Source organism: Mustela nivalis (assembly GCF_964662115.1).
Source record: "Mustela nivalis genome assembly, chromosome: 3".
NCBI lineage: Eukaryota > Metazoa > Chordata > Mammalia > Carnivora > Mustelidae > Mustela > Mustela nivalis.
In genome coordinates, this window is record NC_139022.1 from 67,430,180 (window position 1) to 67,454,389 (window position 24,210).

The window sequence follows — 24,210 nt, forward strand, 5'->3', positions numbered from 1 at the left end:
AATGAAAAAAACAAAAACAAAAACAAAAGAGAGAGTATAAGTTTATCAGGAATAAAACACAGAAATTTTACAATTTGCAAAAAAAAAAAAAAAAAAGCTCAGAATAGAAACAGAAAGTTTTGTGGTTGTTGTCTTATTTTTTAACAAATGGAAATTCTGACACATTGGACATTTTTACTAATAATCAATTTGTATTTAAAGTTCCAGGGATGTAGTGTGACGTATTTGAAAATATCAATTTTTCCAAATCAGATACATTCTTTTTTGGCTCTTTAAAGTCTGCTATAAATTTGTGATTCATCAAGGCATAACCAGTATTAGTGTATGATATTATACTGTAAAAATAATATATTTGCCTAATAAAAGCCAAAGGTACAAAAGATAGCAGATAAACTATTATATCTCAACATACAGCATTTTGGTTTTTAAAAAAAATATAATATTTTATATTCAAGCAAGCTAAATATTCTTATAAATTGTAGTTCTGAGGTAAAACAAAATAAAAATATTTCCACTTTAAATACATATGTTAGAACTTATTGAATTATATATTCCAAATATATGCATTTTATTACATGTCAAAGGTAATTCAATAGAGCTATTAAAAGGGGAGGGGAATCTCTTTCAAAAAACAAGAAATAAAGCAATACTTCCTATTCTAAGAGGCCAACATTACCCTAATACCAAAACCAGACAAATATTACAACAAAGGAAACATGGGCACCTGGGTGACTCAGTGAGTTAAAGCCTCTGCTTTCAGCTCAGGTCATGATCTCAGGGTCCTGTGCTTGAGCCCTGCATTGGGCTCTCTCCTTAGCAGGGAGCCTGCTTTTCCCCCCTATTCTCTGCCTGCCTCTCTGCCTACTTGTGATCTCTGTCTGTCAAATAAATAAATAAAATCTTAAAAAAAAAAAAAAAAAAGAAAGGAAACAGAAAACCAGTATCTCTCATGAACATATAAGCAAAAGTGGTCAATAAAATATTTCCAAATCCAATCCCACAATGTATAGAAAGAATAATACATCATGACCAAGTAGGACTCATCACAGGTATGTAAAGGCTGGTTCAACCTTCCAAAATCAATTAACATAATCCACTACATTAATGGGTTAAAGAAGAAAAATCATGTGATCATATCAACAGATGCAGTAAAAGCATTTGACAAAATCAAACACCCATTCATCAAAAAAACTCTTAGTAAACAAGTAGAGCGGAACTTTGTAAACTTGATAAAGAATAGCTATAAAAAAACCCATAGCTACATCACACTTAATGGTGAAAAGCTTGACACTTTCCCACTAAGACTAGGGACAAGGCAAGAAAGTTCCTTCTTATCATTCCTTTCAACAGATTTGGAAGGAAGACATAAAAGTGTCTTTATTCACAGATGACATGACCATCTATGCAGAAAATCTGAAGGAATGAGGCAAAAACTGTGGAAACTAGTAAGTGATTGTAGAAAGGTTGCAGGAGGAGCACTTGGGTGGCTCAGTGGGTTAAGCCTCTGCTTTCAGCTCAGGTCATGATCTCAGGGTCCTGGGATCGAGCCCCGCATTGGGCTTTCTGCTTGGCAGGGAGCCTGCTTACCCCTCTATCTCTGCCTGCCTTCCTGCCTACTTGTGATCTCTCTCTCACTCTGTCAAATAAATAAATAAAATCTTAAAAAAAAAAAAAAAAAAGAAGGGTTGCAGGATACAAGGTTAATATACAAAGGTCAGTTTTGGGCTGAAAGAATGAGACAAAAACTCTGGAAACTAATAAGCGATTATAGAAGGATTTCAGGATACAAGGTTAATACACAAAAGTCAATATATATTTCCTATATACCAAAAATGAGCAAATGGAATTTGAAATTATAAATCTGATACTACTTACATTAGCACCCCCCACACACAAAATACTTAGATACAAACCTAACAAAATATGTATAGAGTCTATATGAAGAAAACCACAAAACTCTGAAGAATGAGGTCAAAGAACTAAATAAATGGAGAAATATTCCATGTTCATGGATAGTAAGACTCAGTATTGTCAAGATGATAGTTCTCCTAACTTCATCTTTGGATTCAATGCAATTTTGGTCAATATCCTAGTAAGTTATTTTACAGTATCAGCAAACTGTTTCTAATGTTTGTGTGGAGAGGCAAAAGATCCAGAATAGCCAACATAATGTTGAAGGAAAGAACAAAGTTGGAGGACTGACAATACTGGACTTTATTTTATTTTAAATGGTATTGGAACAACTAAACTTCCACATGCATGAGTCTAGGTAGATCTTACACCCTTCACCAAAATTAACTCAAAATGGACCACAGCCTAAATGCAAAACACAGAACTACAAAACTCTTAAAAGATAACATAAGAGAAAATCTAGATGACCTTGAGCTTGGTGATGACTTCTTAGATATAATACCAAAGCCATGATTTATGAAAGCAATAACTGAGAAGTTGGACTTCATTAAAATTTAAAAACTCTGCCTTGCAAAAGATAATGTCAGGAGACAGAAAACAAACCACAGACTGAGAGAAAGTATTTGCAAAAGACATATCTGATAAAGGAGTGTGTGAAATAATAGAAAAAATATATATTGGTCTCTGTTTCTAGTTCCTGACACAGAACTCCTAAAACTTATAATTTCTTAAGTGATAAGAACATTAGGAACATGTTTTGTTCTAATATTTAGTCTTTGAAACTGGTTCCTGACAAAGTTCCTAATCCTTTGGAATTTACTTGGTAATAGGAGTGTCTTTTGTTCTAAGGAGGCCATTCTTGGTGAGCTCTTGGATCGCTTCAAGAGGGAGGCTACTCACAAAACAGAACAAACTATGATTAAAAGATTGGAATTTTCAGGGGCGCCTGGGTGGCTCAGGTCATGATCCCAGGGTCCTGGGATTGTGCCCCACATCAGGCTCCTTGCTCAGCAGGGAGCCTGCTTCCCCCCTCTCCCTCTGCCTGCTTCTCTGCCTACTTGTGATCTCTATCTCTCTTTCAAATAAATAAATAAAATCTAAAAAAAAAAAAAAAAGAAAAGATTGGTCTTTTTCAGCTCCATCCCCCATTCCCAGGGAATGGGGAGAGGGACTGGAGATTGAATTAATGAGTGATCATACCTATATGATGAAGTCTCTATATAAATCACCAAAGTATGGGGATTTGAGGAGTTTCCTGCTTGGTAAACACATGCACATAGTGGGAAGAGGGTACACCTCAAATCCACAGAAACAGATGTTGCTGTGTTGGGAACCCTTCTAAACCTTGCCCTATCTATCTCTTCATCTGATGTCCATCTATATTCTTTATCATATCCTTCATTAAATAATAAACGGGTAAGCCTAAGTGTTTCCCTGAGTTCTGTGAGCTGTTCTAGCAAATGAAATCCAAGTGGGAGGAGGGTCATGGGAACCTCTGATCTGTAGCCAAGTCAGACAGAAGTTGTGGGTAATGCGGGGAACCTACTACTTGAAACTGGTATCTGAAGTGGGGAATAGTCTTGCTGGGCTGAGCCCTCAACTTGTGGGGTCTGTGTTAATTCTAGTTGCTGTTGGAATTGAATTAAATTATAAGACATCCAGCTGCAGAGAACAGCTTGGTTTGGGGAAAAAATTCCACACACCTGGTGTCAGAAATGTTGTGGTGGTAGTATGAGAGTAAAGGAGAAACTCACAGCATAAACTGTGAGTTTTTCCTATAGACTGTTATCCAAAATATACAAAGAACTAAAACTCAACAGTAAGAACGTGCGCGTGCACACACGCACACACACAGACATACACAAACATTAAAAAGTGGGCCAAAGACCTTAACAGACATCTTGCCAAACAAGATACTCAAATGGCAAGTAAGCATACACAAAGATGCTTCACATTTGTCACCAGGAAATGCACATTAAAACAGCAGTGAGATACTACCACATACCTATTAGAATGGCCAATCCAGAACACTGACAATACCAAATGCTAGCCAGGATGAGTAAAAACAGGAACTCTCATTGGTTGCTAGTGGGAATGCAAAATGGCAGAGGAACTTTAGAAGACAGTTTAATGGTTTCTTGCAAAACTAAACATATTCTTACCAGATAGTCCAGCAATCATCCTCCTTGGCATTTAATCAAAGGAGCTGAAAACTTATGTCCACACACAACAATGGATTTTATAACAATTTTATTCATAATTGCCAAACCTTGGAAGCAATCAAGATGACATTTAGTAGGTAAATAGATAAACTGTGGCACATTCAAACAATGGAATATTATTTAGTGCTAACAAAAAAATGAGCTGTCATGCCATGAAAAGTCATGGAGGAAACTTAAATGCATTTTACTAAGTAAAAGAAGCCAATCTGAAAAGGCTACATACTTTACGCCTCCAACTCTATGACATTTTGGAAAAGGCAAAGCTGTAGAGACAGTAAAAAGATCAGTGGTTGCCAGGGTTTAGGAGGAGGAAGGGATGAAAAGGCAGAGCACAGAGAATTTTTAAAGCAGTGAAAGTACTCTATGATAATACAACTGTGGACATGTGTCATTATGCATTTACCAAAACCCACAGAATGCAAAATAACAAGAATGAATCCTAAAGTAAACTATGGGCTCTGTGTAATAGTGCTATGTCAAGGTAGGATCATTAATTGTTACAAATGTACCACTCTGGTGGGGGATGTTAATAATGGGGGAGACTATGCATGCGTGGTTTCAGGGAGCATACGGGAAATCTGTACTTATCTGTTCAATTTTCCTGTGAATCTTAAACTGCTCTAAAAATGAAATTTATTAAAAAGCAAAACATAAAATACAAGGCCTGATAAAAAGAGAGGGGTAAGAGATGGGGGTATTTCTTCTCTTCTCTTAGTTTCTACTCCATTGTTGTTAACTTTTCTGGCTACTTCCTTTTTTCTCTCTTTATTCTTTATATCCAAATTTCCCAAATACTCATTTATGCTAGCTGTCCCCTTTTCCTAAATTCTCATTTACTGTTTAACCCATTCCAATCTGAACTCTACCCTTACGAATCTTTTAAAAAGCTCTCATTGAGGGTAGCCTGGATGGCTCAGTCAGTTATGCATCAGACTCTTGATTTTGGCTCACGTCATGCTCTCAGGGTTATGAGATTGAGCCCCATGTCAGCTCAGAGTCTGCTTGAGATTTTCTCTCTCCCTCTCCCTTCACCTCTTCCCCTCACATTCTCTCTCTAAATAAACAAACAAATGAAATCTTTAAAAAATGAGAAAAGGTCTCACTAAGGTCAACAATGATCAACATGTCAAAAATTAGTTTACATTTTCCAATCTTTATCTTACTTGCCTCACAGCAACTTTGTTTAACCTCCTTTAACACTGTTTTTACCTCTTTTTTTTTTTTTTTAATTTGACAGAGAGAGATCACAAACAGGCAGAGAAGCAGGCAGAAAGAGAGGATGAAGCAGGCTCCCTGCTGAGCAGAGAGCCTGATGCGGGGCTCTATCCCAGGACCCTGAGATCATGACCTGAGCCGAAGGCAGCGGCTTAACCCACTGAGCCACCCAGGTGCCCCTGTTGTTACCTCTTGAAATAGTCTCTACTTCTTTTTTGTTTTTAAGATTTTATTTATTTAATAAATAATAAATAATTATTTATTTATTTGAGAGAAAGAAAGCACAAGAGCAGGGGAAGCAGCAGGAGGAGAGGGAGAAGCAGACTACCTGCTGAGTAGGAGCCTGATGCAGGACTCAATCCCAGGACCCTGAGATCATGACCCGAGCAGAAGGCAAATGCTTAACTGAGACACCCAAGTGCCCTGAAATAGTCTCTACTTCTTGTGTACTCTTGCTTCCATAGTTCTACTCTCTTGGGCTCGCCTCTCTTCTTCCCCTCTCTCTTTTTTTTTCCATCTCCACTGTCAGCCTATTAAATTTTGGCATTTCTCCAAGGTTAGGCTTAGGCCTTCATTTCCTCTAATTCTCTAATTTCACCCTAGACAATCTCATACTTTCCTCATAGTCTCAATTATAGTATCTATGTTAATCACTATCATCTCCATTTTCAGGTTCACCCCCTTGTACTCAACAACATGCTTAACATTTCTACTGCTATATTTCAAAGGAACCTTAAAGACCACCTTTAACCTGAACTTATGACCTTCCCCTCACAAACCTGGTCTTTCTCCAATGTTCTTCCCTCAATTACATTAGTAATTTCTTATTCATCTTTCAATCTGGACTTCCTATTCTGTTTCTCAAAGAAACCCCTGACCTCCCAATGAGGACATTGTGTTTTTGTTTAATGTTTTTACTCCATTTGACTGTAAGCCCCATTAGGGCAAGGATTATTCCCATTTTGCTCATTGTTTTATTCCTTTTACACAGTGTCTGGCATTAGTAGATGCTCAATAACTTTTTCGTCAGTGGAATTATGAAAGAATAACACATTAGAAACTTTCACTTTGGTATTTTATGTACAATATAAAGTTCTAATCCACCAGTTCCCAAATGTTAGCAGTTTGAAATGTTTAAGCTAAAGACTTAAAATATATGCATAGCAAAGGAAACAGTCGACAAAGCCAAAAGACAGCCAACAGTATGGGAGAAGATATTTGCAAATGACATATCAGATAAAGGGCTAGTATTCAAAATCTATAAAGAACTTATCAAACTCAACACCCAAAGAACAAATAATCTAATCAAGAAATGGCCAGAGGACATGAACAGACATTTCTGCAAAAAAGACCTCCAGATGGCCAACAGACACATGAAAAAGTGCTCAACATCACTTGGCAACAGGGAAATACAAATCAAAACCACAGTGAGATACCACGTCACACCAGTCAGAGTGGCTAAAATCAACAAGTCAGGAAATGACAGATATTGGCCAGGACGTGGAGAAAGGAGGTCCCTCCTACTGTTGGTGGGAATGCAAGCTGGTGCAGCCACTCTGGCAAACAGCATAGAGGTTTCTCAGAAAGTTAAAAATAGAACTACCTTATAACCCAGCAATCACACTATTGGGTATTTACCCCAAAGATACAAATGTAGCAATCCAAAGGTGTACTTGGACCTCAATAATTTATAGCAGCAATGTCCACAATGGCCAAACTATGGAAAAACCAGAGATGCCCATCGACAGTTGAATGGATAAAGAAGATTTGGTATATATGTATACACACACACACACACACACACACACACACACACAGGAATATTACTCAACCATCAAAAAAGGAAATCTTGCCATTTGTAATGATGTGGGCATTACAATAAGCAAAATAAGTCAATCAGAGAAAGACAATCATCATTTGATTTCACTCATATGTGGAATCTAAGAAACAAAACAGAGGACCATAGGGGAAGAGAGGAAAAAATAAAACAAGATGAAACCAGAGAGGGAGACAAACTGTAAGAGACTCTTAATCATAGGAAACAAACCAAGGGTTGCTGGATTTAGTGGGGGGATGGGGTAATTGGATGATGGTCATTAAGGAGGGCACATGATGTAATGAGCACTGAACATTATGTTAAGACTAGTGAATTACAGACCTGTACCTCAAAATGAATAGTAAATTATGTTAGTTAATTGAAAAAAAAACTTAAAATATAGGTTGTATAACCATTAAAAAAGTTTCTATGCTAAATTGCAATATATGTCTCCAAAGGCAAAGGAAACAAAAGCGAAAAGGAAATTTTGGGACTTAATCAAGACCAAAAGATTCTGCATAGCAAAGCAAACAGTCAACAAAATGAAGAGGCAACTCATAGAATGCTGATATCCAATATCTATAAAGAACTCCTCAAACAACTCACACAAATAGATAACCATGTCAAAAAATGGGCAGAAGACATGAACAGACACTTCTCCAAGGAAGACATACAAGTGGCTAACAGACACATGAAAAAATGTTCATCATCATTAGCCATCAGGGAGATTCAAATCAAAACCACATTGAGATACCACCTGACAACAGTTAGAATGGCCAAAATTAACAACACAGTAAACAATGTGTGTTGGAGAGGATGTGGAGAAAGGAGAACCCTCTTACACTGTTGGTGGGAATGCAAGTTGGTGTAGTCACTTTGGAAATCAGTGTGGAGATTCCGTAAGAAATTAAAAATAGAGCTTCCTATGACCCTGCAATTGCACTAAGGGGTATTAGTGAAAAGGGCCATCTGTACCCCAATGATCATAGCAGCAATGGCCACAGTCGCCCAACTGTGTAAAGAGCCAAGATGACCTTCGTGTAAAGAACCAAGATGACCTTCAACGGACGAATGGATAAGGAAGATATGGTCCATATATACAATGGAGTATTATGCCTCCATCAGAAAGGATGAATACCCAACTTTTGTATCAACATGGATGGGACTGGAAGAGATTATGCTGAGTGGACTAAGTCAAGTGGAGAGAGTCAATTATCACATGGTTTCACTTACTTGTGGAGCATAAGGAATAACATGGAGGACATTGGGAGAAGGAGAGGAGAAATGAATTGGGGGAAATCAGAGGGGGAGACTGTGAGAGACTGTGGACTCTGAGAAACAAAATGAGGGTTTTGGAGGAGAGGGGGTTGGGGGGTTGGGTGAGCCCGGTGGTGGGTATTATGAAGGGCACCTATTGCATGGAGCACTGGGTGTGGTACATAAACAATGAATTTTGGAACACTCAAAAAAAATTTAATTTAATTTAAAAAATTGTTTATATACTTGAAAAGTCTTTCTTGGCACATCAAAATTCCATAATTAAAGAAAGGAAAAACAACTAAACAAACCAAAACGAAATGAAAATCGACAATAAAAACTTTTAACAAAATAACCAAATGCTAAATATATTTTAAGGAAAAGCATTCAGAACACTGAGTGTAACTTCAGATTGATAATTCAATAAATAGAATTTGAGCAATAACTTTTTTTAACCTGGATTATTACATTAGTCAATGTACCTTTTTTGCACTTCTTCCTTGGCATCATTTCTCTTGGGAGTCTTCTCCAATCTGCATGTACAAAAGAAAAAAAGATACAAAAACTGAAATTCCCCTTAGGGATTAGCGGCACTCATTCAACATGACTATTTTAAAGGACATGAGAGGGGGCACCTGGGTGGCTCAGTGGGTTAAAGCCTCTGCCTTCAGCTCGGTCATGATCCCAAGATCCTGGGATCAAGCTCCGCATCAGGCTCTCTGCTCAGCGGGGAGCCTGCTTCCCCCTTTCTCTCTGCGTGCTTCTCTGCCTACTGGTGATCTCTGTCTGTCAAATAAATAAAATCTTTAAAAAAAAAAAAAAAAGGACATGACAGGAGCACCTGGGTGGCTCATTCAGTGAATCATCTGACTTCAACTCAGGTTGTGATGTCAGGGTTCTGGAATTGAGCCCCGATCTGGGCTCAATGCTCAGCGGGTAGGCTGCTTGTGCCTCTCTCTCTGCTCCTCCCCTTGCTCATGTTCTCTCTCTCTCTTTCTCTCTCAAATAAATAAATGAAATATTTTTTTAAAAACCAACAACACAACAACAAAAAACAAAGGATATGATGGGATCATCTGGGTGGCTCAGTAGGTTAAGCACTGAACACTTGGTTTCAGCTCAAGTCATGATCTGAGGGTTGTGAGATTGAATCCTGGATCAGGGCCTAAGATTCTCTCTCCCTCTCTCTCTATCCAGCCCCCTCTCAAATAAAAAAATAAATCTTTAAAAAGAATAAATGACATTACTGTTGCTTCTGCAATGAAAAATAAAATTTCCTAATATCTGACTGTACAGATTTAGCTTGGGAATCAAAATATAATAGTAACATATTTTCTCCTATGAAGAAGAAAATTTCATTTAAAAAATTGGGAGGTGGGGCGCCTGGGTGGCTTAGTCGGTTAAGCATCTGCCTTCCTCTTGGGTCATGATCTCAGTCAGCGTCCTGGATCAAGTCCTGCATCGGGCTTCTAGCTCAGTAGAGTTTCTGGTTCTCCCTCTCCCTTGGCCTGCAGTTCCCCTGCTTGTGCTCCCTCTCTCTCTCTCAAACTGCATCAAATAAATAAATAAAATCTTTAAAAAATAAAAACAACTTTGGGGCATCTGGCTGGCTCAGTCAGTACAGCATGTGACTCTGATCTTAGGGTGGTGAGTTCGGTCCCACATGGAATGCAGAGATCATTAAAAAAATAAACTTTAAAAAAAACCCAACTTTGTAATAGTGCTATAAAATTTCTATGACATTCCTTCAATAGCTACATAGTATTTATCTAATCAATCTTAAATACAGAAATTTTCATAACAAGAAAAATAATGTAAGAAAATTTTTATGAAGTTACTCATAAAATACTGTTTGATAAAAAGTTTCTAAAATAGTATGTATAGAATCCCATTAAAAAATAAACCTAACATATATTTTTATATATTTAATATTTGTGCAGGGAAACCTCTAGGTTCTGAACAAAATATGACAATAATTCTCTGTGGGTGTTAAGATTACAGCTGCTTTTCTTACATATTATTTATTATTTGATTCTGCTGTATTTTGTAAGTTTTCTATAGTGACATGTATATCTTGCAAAATAAGAAATTGTTTTTTCAAAAGTTAAAATATGTGACTACAATCCCAACATGTGCAAAATTAAATAAACAATTCTAAAAATTATCCAAAAACTTTATAATTAAAAATATAAATAGCGAAAAAATGGTAATTCTCTTTAAGAAATAATTTTGCCTGGGGGTACCTGGGGGGCTCAGGTACTTGAGCCTCAGGTTCTTGATTTCAGCTCAGGTCATGATCTCAGGGTTGTGGGTGAGATTGAGCCCTGTGGGGAGTCTGCTTGAGATTTTCTCTCTCCCTCTCTCCCTCTGCCTCATCCGCTACACTCTTTCTCTCAAATAAATAAGTAATCTTTAACAAAATTTCTTGCCTTGAATTAGCTATACAATTCCTCTAATTAGTCACTTTATTCCAATTTTTAAAAAAGAATGATTTATTCATTTTAGAGAGAAAGAGGACACATGAGCAGGAGGGATTCCTCACTGAATATGGAGCCCTATGTGGGGCTATATCCCAAAACCAAGATTCAGATGCTCAACTAACTGGGCCACCCAAGCGTCCCAGTTTCTTTACGTTTTGAAGCACAGAACTAATTAGAAAAATGAAACAACATGAAAATAGATTAAAAAAAATACTGCCTGTCAAGAAAAGCTCAGTGTAGTTTGCAGAAAGCATTTGTATCTCAAGCTATTTTACCTGAACTACTAAATTTGGCTTTGAATCTATTTCTGCTTTTATAAGTGAGTCACAGATGATCATGAAAAGGTATGTAAAGAGAATCATTCAGGAAATGAATATTTATGATGTGGCAGATGTGAAAGATCTGAGACAGGAGATAGGAGAGTGTTCAAGGGGAATCCAACCTTATCAATGATCTAACCTGGAAAGATCACTATAACCCATGCAAGCAATAATGCTGGTAAATGCCATTTATGCTCTTACATAAAGACAGTTTCCACAAAACACCAAGAACAGAAGTCAAAGGGAAGTAAGTTAAAAATGAGAAGACCTGGGTTCTAGTCGTACTTAACAAGTCACCCTGATAAATCACTCCATTTCTATGGCAATGTTTCTTTATCTGCAAAATGAATGAGCTGGATGAAATCTCTCTAGCTTCTTCCATCTTGCCTGTGCTTTAGGAAAATTTGTGAACACTGAAAAACACTCTCTTAGCTATGGTTCTATTGAAAAGGTATCTTAACAAATAAAAATAGTCTCTGTGTGCTTGAAAGAAAGGAAGATCCACGAGCATGACTTAAAAATGTCCTTTAACTAGTCTTGTTTTCTCCCCAAAAGCTGTAAAATCACTCACAAACACAGAAGTATTACTGGTACTGTAGATTAAAACTGTAATTGTAGCAAATGGAAAAGGAAAGCCCAAATGGGTTTGGCAAGTCCTATTTTATAAAAAAGTACCTTAAGAACTTTAAAATCGGGCACCTGGGTGGCTCAGTGGGTTAAGCCTCTGCCTTCGGCTCAGGTCATGATCTCAGGGTCCTGGCACTGAGGCTCATATCAGGCCTCTCTGCTCAGTGGGGAGCCTGCTTCCCTTCTCTATCTCTGCCTGCCTCTCTGTCTACTTGTGACTTCTCTCTGTGTCAAATAAATAAATAAATAAAAACTTCAAAAATCACTTCAACTCTTCCTTGTTATAATATAAGGAAATATCCTAGTTTTCAAAGGATATACATTACTAATTAATTACAGGAAAGGAACCAGGCTATTTTCCTATAGCATTAATTCCTATGGTGAAAATAGAAAAATTTCCCTAAAAAAATATGGGGTAGGGAAATAAACTTTAAACATTACTTTAATACTCTCACTTTTATAATTACCTGGTATCCATTCCTCTTTGTACACCTTCATGTATCTTTTACTATATCTTTCAATATCTAGAAAAAAGAGAAGAAAGTGTTCATTAGAGAAGTCAAGAATAAGCCTGAACTTCAGCCGCTCGTAAGCCATAACTAAAAACAGCAAATACATCTTTTATTTCAGGGTCCCTGGGTGGCTCAGTTGGCTAAGTGTCTGCCTTTGGTTCAGATCATGATCCCAGGGTCCTGGGATAAGAGCCCTAAACCATGTTCCCTGTTCAGTGGAGATCCTGCTTCTCCCTCTCCCTCTGCCGTTCCCCCTGCTTGTGCTTGTTCTCTCTCTCTCTCTCTCTCTCTCTCTCTGTTAAATAAATAAATAAATAATTTAAAAACAAAACAAACCCCAAAAAACAACTTTTATTTCACACATAGGGAATTTCCTATATTTGTACATAATGTGTTCCTGAACACCTATTGAAAAGTTCAATAAATATTACAAGTTTGAGGGGCCCATTGCAAGAAGCAAATGGGTACGAATGGCTGGGGGTGAGCAGAGACCTAAACCCTAACACAGTGTTCAGAATCAGACAACCTGACTTACCTCTGATAATATTCACAAAAGCCCAAAGCCAGGTCAGGAAGTTACTTACATATACAGGCAAGAAAGTCTTCTTGTGACATTAGCCTCCAGCTCCCACTCTTAAAATCTTGTTTAACTGGGATTTATTAACTACCTACGTGGAGATGGAGGGCTGTATGCTCACCTCCAGGGCTTGATATACACATTAATACACAGTTAGGCTTCTCAATGAGCTACTCTTCACAATCCAGTGAGGAGGAGAATGGGGAAAAGGGTAGGAGTAGCTAAGTTTGGACATGAGGGGGTATGAATGAGCAAGCTTCAAGTCTTCCATGCCAAGTACTGACAATTTTGCAGGGACCTTCTGCAGTTGCCCCAAATGGGACTGGCTCTTACTTCTGCTTTGTCCACTCTGCCAGAAGAAACTCCCTCAATGAGGGCCCAAACTCTTTCCTAGCAACTTAAGTTGGCAAGCAACACCACCAAGCCATAGCCTGAAACCAAGGTTCATCACAGAAAGTGGTTTAGGAATATAGCCATGAAATAGGGAAGTTAATACAAATGATGCAAATGTAAAAAGCAAGGCCCAAATATGTGCTGATTTCTCTTCCATGTTAAGAACATGATTCCACATAATACTAACAGCACAGTGTTAAACAAAAACAACTAAAATAAATAGTAGATCAGGGAGACCAAGAAACCAAGCTCTTCTAGGTTTTAATTGTTTTGACTTCAGTATTTTCTTTTTTTAAAGATTTTATTTATTTATCTGACAAAGAGAGAGGGATCACAAGTAGGCAGAGAGAGGCGAGGAGAAGCATGCTCCTTGCTAAGCAAAGAGCCTGATGCAGGGCTCGATCCCAGGACCCTGGGATCATGACCTGAGCTGAAGACAGAAGCTTTAACCCACTGAGCTACCCAGGTGCCCCTTGATTTCAATCTTGCTCTCAAGCTTTTTATTTTTAAAAAGAAGTCAGAACAGATGACAGATTTGCATTTTTAAAATTTTCTCTACAACAGATTGCATATTTTGGAAAAATTTAACCTTTAGTAGTAAACTGTAGATAAGCAATATTGAAAACCAACTACTGAGATCCCGTTAAAAAGAAGTAAAGGATTTGAACAGACATTTCTCCTAAGAAGATATGCATGGAAAAAAGCACATAAGATGTTCAATGTCATAGTTATTTTGGAGACTCAAATCAAAACCACAATGAGACACCACTTTATACCTATAGAATGCCTATAACCAAAAGGCAAGGGTATGGAGAAACTAGAACCCTCATATATTGTTGGTAATAAAAATGGTGCAAGCACTTTGGAAAACAGTTTGGCAGGTCCTCAAAATGTTAAAATAGAGTTAACATATGATTCTAGATAAATACCCAACAGAAATACTTCATGTCCACTCAAAAACATGTACATAAATGTTCAAAGCAGCAATAATCGTGATAGCTCCAAAGTGGAACTGACCCAAATGTCCACCAACTGGCCAATGGATAAACAAAATGTGGCACATAAAACGATGGAATATTATTTAGCCACAAAAAGGAATGAAGCATGTTGTACCATCAGTGAATTCTGAAAACATTACACTAAGTTAAAGAAGCCAAGCACAAAAGGACACATTTTATGATTCCTTTTTTGTAAAGATTTTATTTTTAAGTAATCACTACACCCAATGTTGGGCTTGAACTTACAATGCCGAGATCAATAGCTGCATGCTCCATTGACTGAGTCATTTATATGAAATGTCCAGAACAGACAAATCACTACAGACAAAACAGATTAGTGGTTGCAAGAGAATGAGGGGTTATTCTAACAGGGATAGGGTTTCTTTCAGGATGACGAAAAAGTTCCAAAAATCAGAGAGTAGTGTTGGTTGCATAATTCTGTTAACTACACTAAAAGCCACTGAATTACATATTTTATTTTATTTTTTAAAGAGTTTACTTATTTGACAGAGACAGCGAGAGAGGGAACACAAGTCAGGGGAGCAGGAGAGGTTTAGCCTGTTGTGGGGCTCAATCCCAGGACCGTGGGATCATCACCTAAGCCGAAGGCAGATGCTTAATGACTGAGCCATCCAGGTGCCCCAGGTAAATGTATAATTTCTATTAAGCTTTTGAAATTCTAAAAGTGGCTTATAGAACCATTACAACTATCACTCCTGTAGCTACCTCATTGGCCTTGAGTGGTTCAGGAGATTTATCTGGGAACCATCGGATCAGACACTCTCCATATACCCTTGCAGCTGTAATCCATTAAAGTAATAATATTCATCAGTGTTTTTCTTTTATTACATTACAAAGATAATAAATTTTATGTAAAGAAAATACCAATCATTTCTATAATTCTACCCAAGAACATTATAAACAAATTATGAAGCTATCACAACAAGAAACATTTTTATTCTATGCCCTTGGTTCTTTGTAAACTCAATACCCTGAGCCACTAGTCACTTAATTACCAGGAAGCCTTGAAACCTCTTACCCTTATTTATTCACATGAGTCCCTAAGTCTCTCTTTCCTAAAGCATGTAGGTGGTGAGTGATAGGATAAGGCTGGCAAAGGTACAGTGGTACACCACCACCCAGAATACAGCTCCCTCTGACAGTTGCATCCTTCTGTTCAGTCTGGCCAATTCTTTCTCCTTTGTGGTGTGCACAGTATATAAACATTGTAAATATGTATACACACACACATAAATAAGCATATATATTTACAATAGGTATTATATTAACCTTTATACATGCATATGTATGTGTATGTTTTTTCTTATAAACTTCATTTTCAACTATAGTTTTCTAAAAACACATTACAACAGAAAAGAAAAATAAACATGAAGATTTTGAAGGAGAATGTACTTGTATCAATTCAAAGAATTCTATGCAAGCATTTTATCCAGAAAGAAAGAGAAACAAAGATTCCTTGTATTTTTAAATACTTTGTGCAATTATCAAAGATAAAGAGCCTCTTAATCCAGGTACAAGGCAACCACTCCCAGAAACCAGCAACAAAATAATGTTCCTAATGTCCCTGTTTAAAAGACTCACGGGTAGGCTTTAATAAAATGGCATACTTGTAAGTTAGACTTGTGCTTTAATAATTATCATATTTAGTTAGGTTAATCTGTTCCATGGTCTAGAGAAACACTAATTTTAAAAAGATTAAAGTTATACACTATTATTTTTTCTAAGAATAAATGTTTATTAGTTCATTTAATCTTACTTTTTAAAATCTTTAAAATGAGAGCTTTAATTTCATTTTTTAATCAAATAGATAAAAGCATGCAATATAATCATAAAAGCCAAAAAATTCAGTATTTTAGAGATAAAAATGTCTTATGAAACCATTATATCAATTTTAGGCCATTATGTTCGAAAAATTAAATGAACTTGTCTAAAATGCTTCTTATAATTATAAGCACATATAATATTACTATATAAGATTTTCTTTTTGACTTAGTTCTAAGTCTTTTATGCAGAGTTAAAATGGGATGCATTTTTAATACTAATGGAATGAGATGATACTGTATGAATTTCTCATTCTTTAATGATGTTGTTTTGGGAATTCAAGGATGATATCGATCTCTCTAATTTCATCATTCAAGGGCAGAAACTGAAAATCAATATAGATCTACTGTGCTAAATAACTACTCAGGAATGAGTTCTCTTCCTCTAAAACCACTTCCCACTCCCTGTCTGAGACTGTCAAGCCTTCTCCAGCTGTAATTTCTCCCCTTTGTCCTTGGTATAACCAATGAGTACATGCTTGATGCTTCCTATTATGTCTGATATAGAAATAATAAGCCAAAATATAGTCAAGGCTTTTAAAAGTTTTAACCAAAATATTAAATAATCAGAGAATGATATAAAGGATAATAATCATTGCATTATATACATATATGAGCAAAAAACCCACTTTAAATCTAATAGCAGGCAACTACTCACAATAAATAATGTTATATACACACAATGAAATACCACAAAGTCATTAAAATTTCCAAGAATACTAAGGATAGGGGTGCCTGGGTGGCTCAGTGGGTTAAAGCCTCTGCCTTTGGCTTGGGTCATAATTTCAGGGACCTGGGATGGAGCCCCGCATTTGGCTCTCTGCTCAGCAGGGAGCCTGCTTCCTCCTCTCTCTCCGTCTACCTGCCTCTCTGCCTACTTATGATCTCTGTCTGTCAAATAAATACATAAAATCTTTAAAAAAGAAAAAAGAATACTAATACTAAGGATATGTGAAAAGGCTAATAACTTGCTATTGTGTAGAAAAGGAAGATACAAAGACCATGAATCCAATTTTATAAAAAGAATACCCATATAAAAGAAAAAAATCCAGAATATACAATACAATATTAATAGATCCCTAGACATATGCATTATAGGTAACTTTTATTTTTTAATATTTTTGTTTCTCAAAATTTTCACCAAATGCATAAAATTTCTCTTGAAAGGTAATTTTAAAAATAAAATATCAAAAAGTTTAAAATACATTTTTTTCTTAAATCAACATTAAGTATGCTTTTCCAGGTAGTGGATAATTTCTGATTGAACTACATCCATCAACCATTAAATGCATTAATTGACCTTTGTATCTTATATAGAAACATTATTTTATCTGTATCCATTCAGCCACATAATCAAAGATTCTACTACCCACCTTGTTTTTCTTCAGGTGTTTCTATGTAATAAGGCATTCTTTTCATAGTTTCTCTCAACTCCTGTTTCAAGGCCAGCATATAATCTTCACCCTCTCCTGCTTTCAGTGGCACTGGTTTATAATCTGTATCCTTTTTAAGAGACAATTTTTTTTAATAAATTAAGTTTTTAAATATCCTTTTTGTCTATAATCTGGAAAATGTCAGTTTTATTGAAAAACTATATCTTACAGATTTTAAGTTTTATAATCAGCTCAAAAGATGTTGAACTTTTGTCATCTTTTTAACCTTTTAGCCCATTTCCTACCTTGCTCTTATTTTAGAGGTAGGAAAGAAAGATACTTAATTTTCCTCTGACCACACCAACAGATATTTTATTACATAGTCTGTTGAACATGATTACATAGTTTAGAAGTCAAGGCACCCAAATGACAACAACTGCTTTAGTTTCCTATTAACCTCAATTAGTAGTGGTGGTATTAGTGGAAGCAGTGGCTTAAAAAAAAAAAAAAAAAGAACAAAAGTAGCAGCTGTTATTTAGCAAGTGATTACTCTGACCAGGACGTCCTCAATATACAACATCCATGATCCCAATTAAGTATCATCAATATTTTCCCTTTGACAGTAAATAAATTGAGAAGTGAACAATCTCTAAGCTCATATGACATGTAAATGACAAAGCAGGAATTTGAATTTACATTTTCAATTTTTTTTTTTTTTTTTTTAGACAAAAAGAGAACACACGCATGTGGATATGTGGGGGTGGGGAGATACAGAGGGAGAAGGAGAGAGAATCCCAAGTAGGTTCCATATTCAGAGCAGAGCTTGACTTAGCGTTTGATCCCAAGACCCTGAGATCATAACCTGGGCTGAAATCAAGAGTCAGATTCCCAAATGACAGCCACCCAGGTGCCTCTCTATGCCTTCAATTTTAAAGAATTACACACATGCACATATATGGATATATGTATGTATATTCATAAAATACATATGTTTATTAAATTGTGGGGCCTCCGGGTATACAGTAAAGACATTTCTTAAAAAAAAAAAAAAGACATTATCAGAGCTAAGTATAGGATACATTTTCAAAATTTCACTCTGAATTTATTTATTCATTCTACAACTATTTATTGAGTGCTTACTATATAATAAGCCAGACACAGACAACAAGAGACACCATGATGAACTAATCAAACTTCCTTCCCTTATGGATTTTACATTCTAGGGGAGAAAAACACAAGATGTAAGTAAACAATGAGGAAATACACAATTTCAGATAGAGATTAGTGGCATGAAAACAAACTGGGTAGAGGAAAGAGTGATGGACAGAGTACATGCAGGCTGGAGGTAGTTGGTCTAAACACGGTAAGCACACATGACCTCTCAGGAAGTCACATTTGGGCAGAGCTCTGGAAAAAATTAGGATGCCATCATGGAAAGACTTGAGAACAACAGATGGCTCTAGTCAGGGAAACCAGCACAGGATAATGTCTGAGAGAACAAGGAGGCCATGACGGCTAGGGAGAGAGAAGGTTGGTGATGAGAAAAGTTAGAGAGACACCAGCAAGGCCATATCAAACAGAGCCAGTTTGCCAGCAGTAAGGAATTTTAATTTTATTCCAAGTATAAAACAACATGTCCTAATATTCCTGGTGTTTAGAAGTATCCTCACACATGCAGAAGAGCTTGTTTTAAAAGAAATCAATGTAGGGGTGCCTCGGTGGCTCAGTGGATTAAAGCCTCTGCTTTCAGCTCAGGTCATGATCCCAGGGTCCTGGGATGGAGCCCTGTATCCGCATCCGGCTCTCTGCTCAGCAGGGAGCCTGCTTCCTACCCCCCCACCCCCATCTGCCTCTCTGCCTACTTGTGATCTCTCTGTCAAATAAATAAAATCTTTTTTTTTTTTTTTAAGATTTTATTTATTTATTTGACAGAGAGAAATCACAAGTAGATGGAGAGGCAGGCAGAGAGAGAGAGGGAAGCAGGCTCCCTGCTGAGCAGAGAGCCCGATGCGGGCCTCGATCCCAGGACCCTGAGATCATGACCTGAGCCGAAGGCAGCAGCTTAACCCACTGAGCCACCCAGGCGCCCAAATAAATAAAATCTTAAAAAAAAAAAAAATCAATGTATAAAGTGACATTATCCCTCCACATGGAATATTTACTGTTTTACTAAATATCAAAAAGGGAAAATACCAAGAACAAAACGTAGAGACTCCCTGTGTAAGACATGTAGATCCCTAGATACATTTGTTCAGGGTACTCTACCTACATAATTCTTTTGACAAGTGACTTTTCCCTTTTGATATAGGGGAAAGATTTCTGGATTGAGAAGTATATGGTTATTTATGATTTTTCATTTTTTTAATACTGTAACACATACATACCTGGAAATGTTAGCTTAGGTTTTAAACTAAATGCAAAGTGAAAGCATTAAATATTATGCCAATTAAGTTTACAGCATACTCATTAAATTTAAAAGCAACACTAAATGTAGTAGGAACACTTAGATGTTGAGAAACAGCAACAAAATTCAAATTGACTTTCAAAAAATAGAGAAATAAGCAAAAAAAAAGTGGATTAGGGAATAGTAGACTGAATGGTATTCTAGGGAATAAAATCAAATTCTATAGATATACGATAAGATAAGATAAGAAAATCATTAAGTGAAAGTCTGGTAGAGTGAGGACCATTGGGGACCATTGTAAAATCTAACCTGACATTCAAAAATATTATTTTGATGTTGGAATACATCAGAAACAGCAATAGAAGATGCAGGAATTAAAAAAAATTCTTTCTTCGTTCACACAGGGCTGAGTATATTTAAGGAAAGGTGAGTACAGTTTTTTCTGTGTTTTAAGAAAGCCGTGTTAAAAATCAGAAAGAGGTTCAGGGAAGAACAGCAGCAGCAAAGCACACTCTTTTTGGCTTTCTTACATTTAAGATTTTATAATGGTGTCCTCTATTCAGTCCTATATAGAATTTTAATGTTCTTTAAAACATGAAAGAACCATGAGAAATCTGCTTTTAATGTACTTACGGGAAACAGAGGAGGTGGTTTCAATACTACATCAGGTAACTTTTCACCTCTGCTAAACCCAACGGCCTCAATATTAAAGGTATAAGCTGCACGTCCACGTCCTTTATTCCCAGCCATCAGAATTCGTTATACTAGAGAAGTGGGTAAATTCTGAAAGACATCATGTAAAAAAGGAAACCAACATTTTAAAACAAAATATAAAACTCTACCTGTTAAGTAGCACAGCCAATTTAAAATGCTTCTGGAAAGTAAAACTTGTAAAGAAAGAAACAGGAAAGACTAATTTCTGGACCCCTCACACCTAGTCATGCCTGGCAGGTGATATGAGGATGGCCTCAACTACCTCACCTCGGCCCCACGTGAACAGCTGACCCTTGGGCTCCTTTGAGACATTGCTTGGACCACTGTACAACCAGCTGATGTAGTTCTCTCCACCCCTCTGTGATTTGGCATCAAGATCTCAGACCTTTGTGAAAAGTGTGGACAAGAAAGGTCTAGCTGATGAAGACAGACCGACTTGCTTTTACATTCAACGTGAAGACTATCCTTAGTCACATACACTGTTAGTCATATACATTGAGATTTTTAAATGATTTATTTATCCTAGAATTTGAGTATTGGTAAAAATCCTTGAGATTTAATCTAATGTCCTTTTAGAAATGGGAACAGGCTCATTAAGATTCTGAAGTGTGTCCAAGTAAAAAAAAAAAAAAATTAAATTAAAGGCACAATTACTGTACTCTTTTCAGAGGACTCTGAAAAACAATCTGAGGGTTTTGAAGGGGTGGGGGGTGGGAGGTTGGGGGGACCAGGTGGTGGGTATTAGAGAGGGCACGGATTACATGGAGCACTGGGTGTGGTACAAAAACAATGAATACTGTTATGCTGAAAAAAATAAATAAATTAAAATTAAACAAAACAAAACAAAACAAAACAAAAAACCTGTACTCTTTTCAACTTTGGGGATGGCAGAGATGTCACGTACTCAAGTTTTGCATTGAATTTCTGAATTGTCTGAAACATGGTTATACTATAGAGTGAGAAGTGAGCTGGCAGCATATTAACAGGGGTCCCTAAACCAAGGCTCTTTCATTACAAGTCGGCATTTGACTGTAGTGATGATTATAACACACATCCTCTAAATCTCTTTTCCCACTGATACATCATTCAATCCTGCAAGCCCAACAAAGCAGTAATATATCCATACCACTCAACAGTCCCTCTCTCTTTCTCCCTTCCCATTATTTGTTGAAAACATGAGGTCATTTCCTGGACAATGTTTCTCCAAATTTAAGGCACAAGAGAATTACCTAGGATCTTGTTAAAATGCGGAGTCTTTCATTTGGCCGAGAACCTGCATTTCTAACAAGCTCTCTGGGGATACCAGGGCCGCTGGTATGCAGTCCACACTTTGAAAGTAGCAATGCTATACATTCTCCCATTTCTGAATCTGAGGAATTGAATCCATGAGATGTGGCTTAATACATTCCTCTAGCCCCTGTATTTTCTAAATAGGTGAGCTAGACGTTTACTCAAATTTGAGTTAAATTTTTTGAAAGAAGACTTAAAAGAGATGCTCTGTTCTTCCAACTGCATCATATCAGGATGCACATGAACTAACTCTCTCTCGGTGATGTTCTCTGGTGAGTGGGTTCAGGTACTATCAGTCTGTTTCATCTAGTACAAACTTCCCCATCAGTTTCTACCTAATGATTTTAGTAGCCATTGATGATTATAGTCTAAATTCATCATTCCATTATGTACTGTAATTCTCTTCTTTCCATATCTACTAATTGGAATTCTATCAGGAATCAATTTCCCTCATTCACTATTTAGTTACAATGAAGCACAAGTTATACGGGAAAGGTGCTTATTTTAATAATCAGGCTCATTCCATCTGTTCAAAGAAGGGGAGAATATCCAAATGGCTGTGTTTCATTTGCTGAGTCACCCAAGCATACGCTGAGCCCACACAAAGCAGGTTTCCCAAGTATGAAAACTGCTGAGCAGAAAGACACACCTTTACTCTAAGAAATGAAGTGTGGGAGCCCAGGAGGCATGGTTGAGACCAAGGGCTTACTTCCAATCTGGGATTTGCTATGAAATAAAGATTAAGAAGAATTCTGGGTAACATTTCCCAAAACACCTGATCATAAGAATTACCTGGGGAACTTGTTAAATAAACAGAATCTCAAGTGATCCTCAAGTATTCAAACTTACACCAGAATCTTTGGAGGTGGGCTCTAAGAATCAGTTGGGAAAATTCACCCTAAAAAAAGAGTTACCAGCTACCACTGCTTGATGAAATACCCCTTGAGAAATATCAAACCCTGCTGCCTCTACACTTCCATATTTATTAAACACTTTTGGGTATATAAACTGTTATCAGTAGTGAATACACTGCCCTTGACAGAAAAATCAGTCCTAGCTCTTGAGCCACCCTTAATGATTACATGGTATTCTGGCCTAGAGATTCATCTCTTTTTAGCTTGGCTATTAGGAGTCTTTCGTCCCATACCTAGAGAAACTGACACATTCATTTTCTTCTCTTGCAGAGCTGAGACGTATTTCTTGGACTCCAGTAACTGTCTCATAGGGAAAATGGCTCACAAATGAGGCCTAAGTCTCAATCTTTGGAATCCTCTGAGTTGACCACTACCTTGTCCTTTTTTCACCCTCCCAAACTTCTTGACTAAAGGGCTTTTTAAATTTTTTTTAATTTATTTGACAGACAGAGATCACAGTAGGCAGAGAGGCAGGCAGAGAGAAAGGAAGCAGGCTTCCTGCTGAGCAGAGAGCCCGATGCGGGGCTCGATCCCAAGACCCTGGGATCATGACCTGAGCTGAAAGCAGAGGCTTTAACCCACTGAGCCACCCAGGTGCCCCCCCCCCTTTTTTAACCAACTTTCCCCATTTCCTCATTATCCTGTACTTCCTACAGACCAATTTCACTGAGTCACTCATTCAACCAGCACTGAGCATTCCAGGCACTGTGGCAGGACCCAGAAAGCTTTGAATAAAATTGTGTCCCTGTCCTAAGAGCTTGTATTTCAGCACCGGAAAGAACACAAACATGTAAACAAGTAAGCGTGTAACATAATATGTGTATTCTTGTGTGTCCCTCCCTCCCCCAAAATATGCTGGAACTCCTAACCCCCACTACCTGTGAATGGGACCTTCCTTATTTGGAAGTGGAGTCTTTGCAGATGTAATCACATTAAGATGAGGTCACAGCAAATCAGGGTGAGTCCTCTTCCAATGATAGGTGTCCTTCTAAGAGGGAAATCTGGGCAGAAAGACATGCATAGCGGGAAAACACCATATGAAGACAAAGGCGGCTAGTAGGGTGCTGCAGTTACAAGCCAGGAACACCAGACAGTGCCAGGATGTTCTACAAGCTAGGAGAGGCAGGGAGCAAATTTTTCCTCAACGTTGTCAGAAAAGAATAAACCCTGTTCATATCCTGATTTCAGACTTTGGGCCTCCAGAACTGCAAGGGAATAAGTTTCTGTTGTTGTAAGCCACCCAATTTGTGGTAAAATGTGAGAGCAGGGGCGCCTGGGTGGCTCAGTGGGTTAAGCCGCTGCCTTCGGCTCAGGTCATGATCTCAGGGTCCTGGGATCGAGCCCCG

The 24,210-nt window shown here is 37.3% G+C and overlaps 1 protein-coding gene across 3 annotated transcripts in view; it reads right to left on the reverse strand.

The window, feature by feature from the left end:
* Positions 1-23,989, reverse strand: part of POLR3G (RNA polymerase III subunit G) — a 40,091-nt gene extending 16,102 nt beyond the window's left edge. Inside the window, exons 1-5 of one of the 3 annotated variants that reach the window (XM_082725847.1) lie at positions 23,743-23,989; positions 20,580-20,729; positions 17,543-17,672; positions 12,316-12,372; positions 8,904-8,954 (exon numbers count right to left, since the gene is read on the reverse strand). In XM_082725847.1, the coding sequence (XP_082581973.1) occupies positions 8,904-8,954; positions 12,316-12,372; positions 17,543-17,672; positions 20,580-20,696 (355 nt within the window). In that variant the 5' untranslated portion in view covers positions 20,697-20,729; positions 23,743-23,989. Of the gene's footprint in view, positions 1-8,903; positions 8,955-12,315; positions 12,373-17,542; positions 17,673-20,579; positions 20,796-23,742 lie in introns of those variants that run through there. The other 2 variants (XM_082725848.1, XM_082725846.1) reach the window with 2 other exon arrangements.
* Positions 23,990-24,210: the final 221 nt, after the last annotated feature.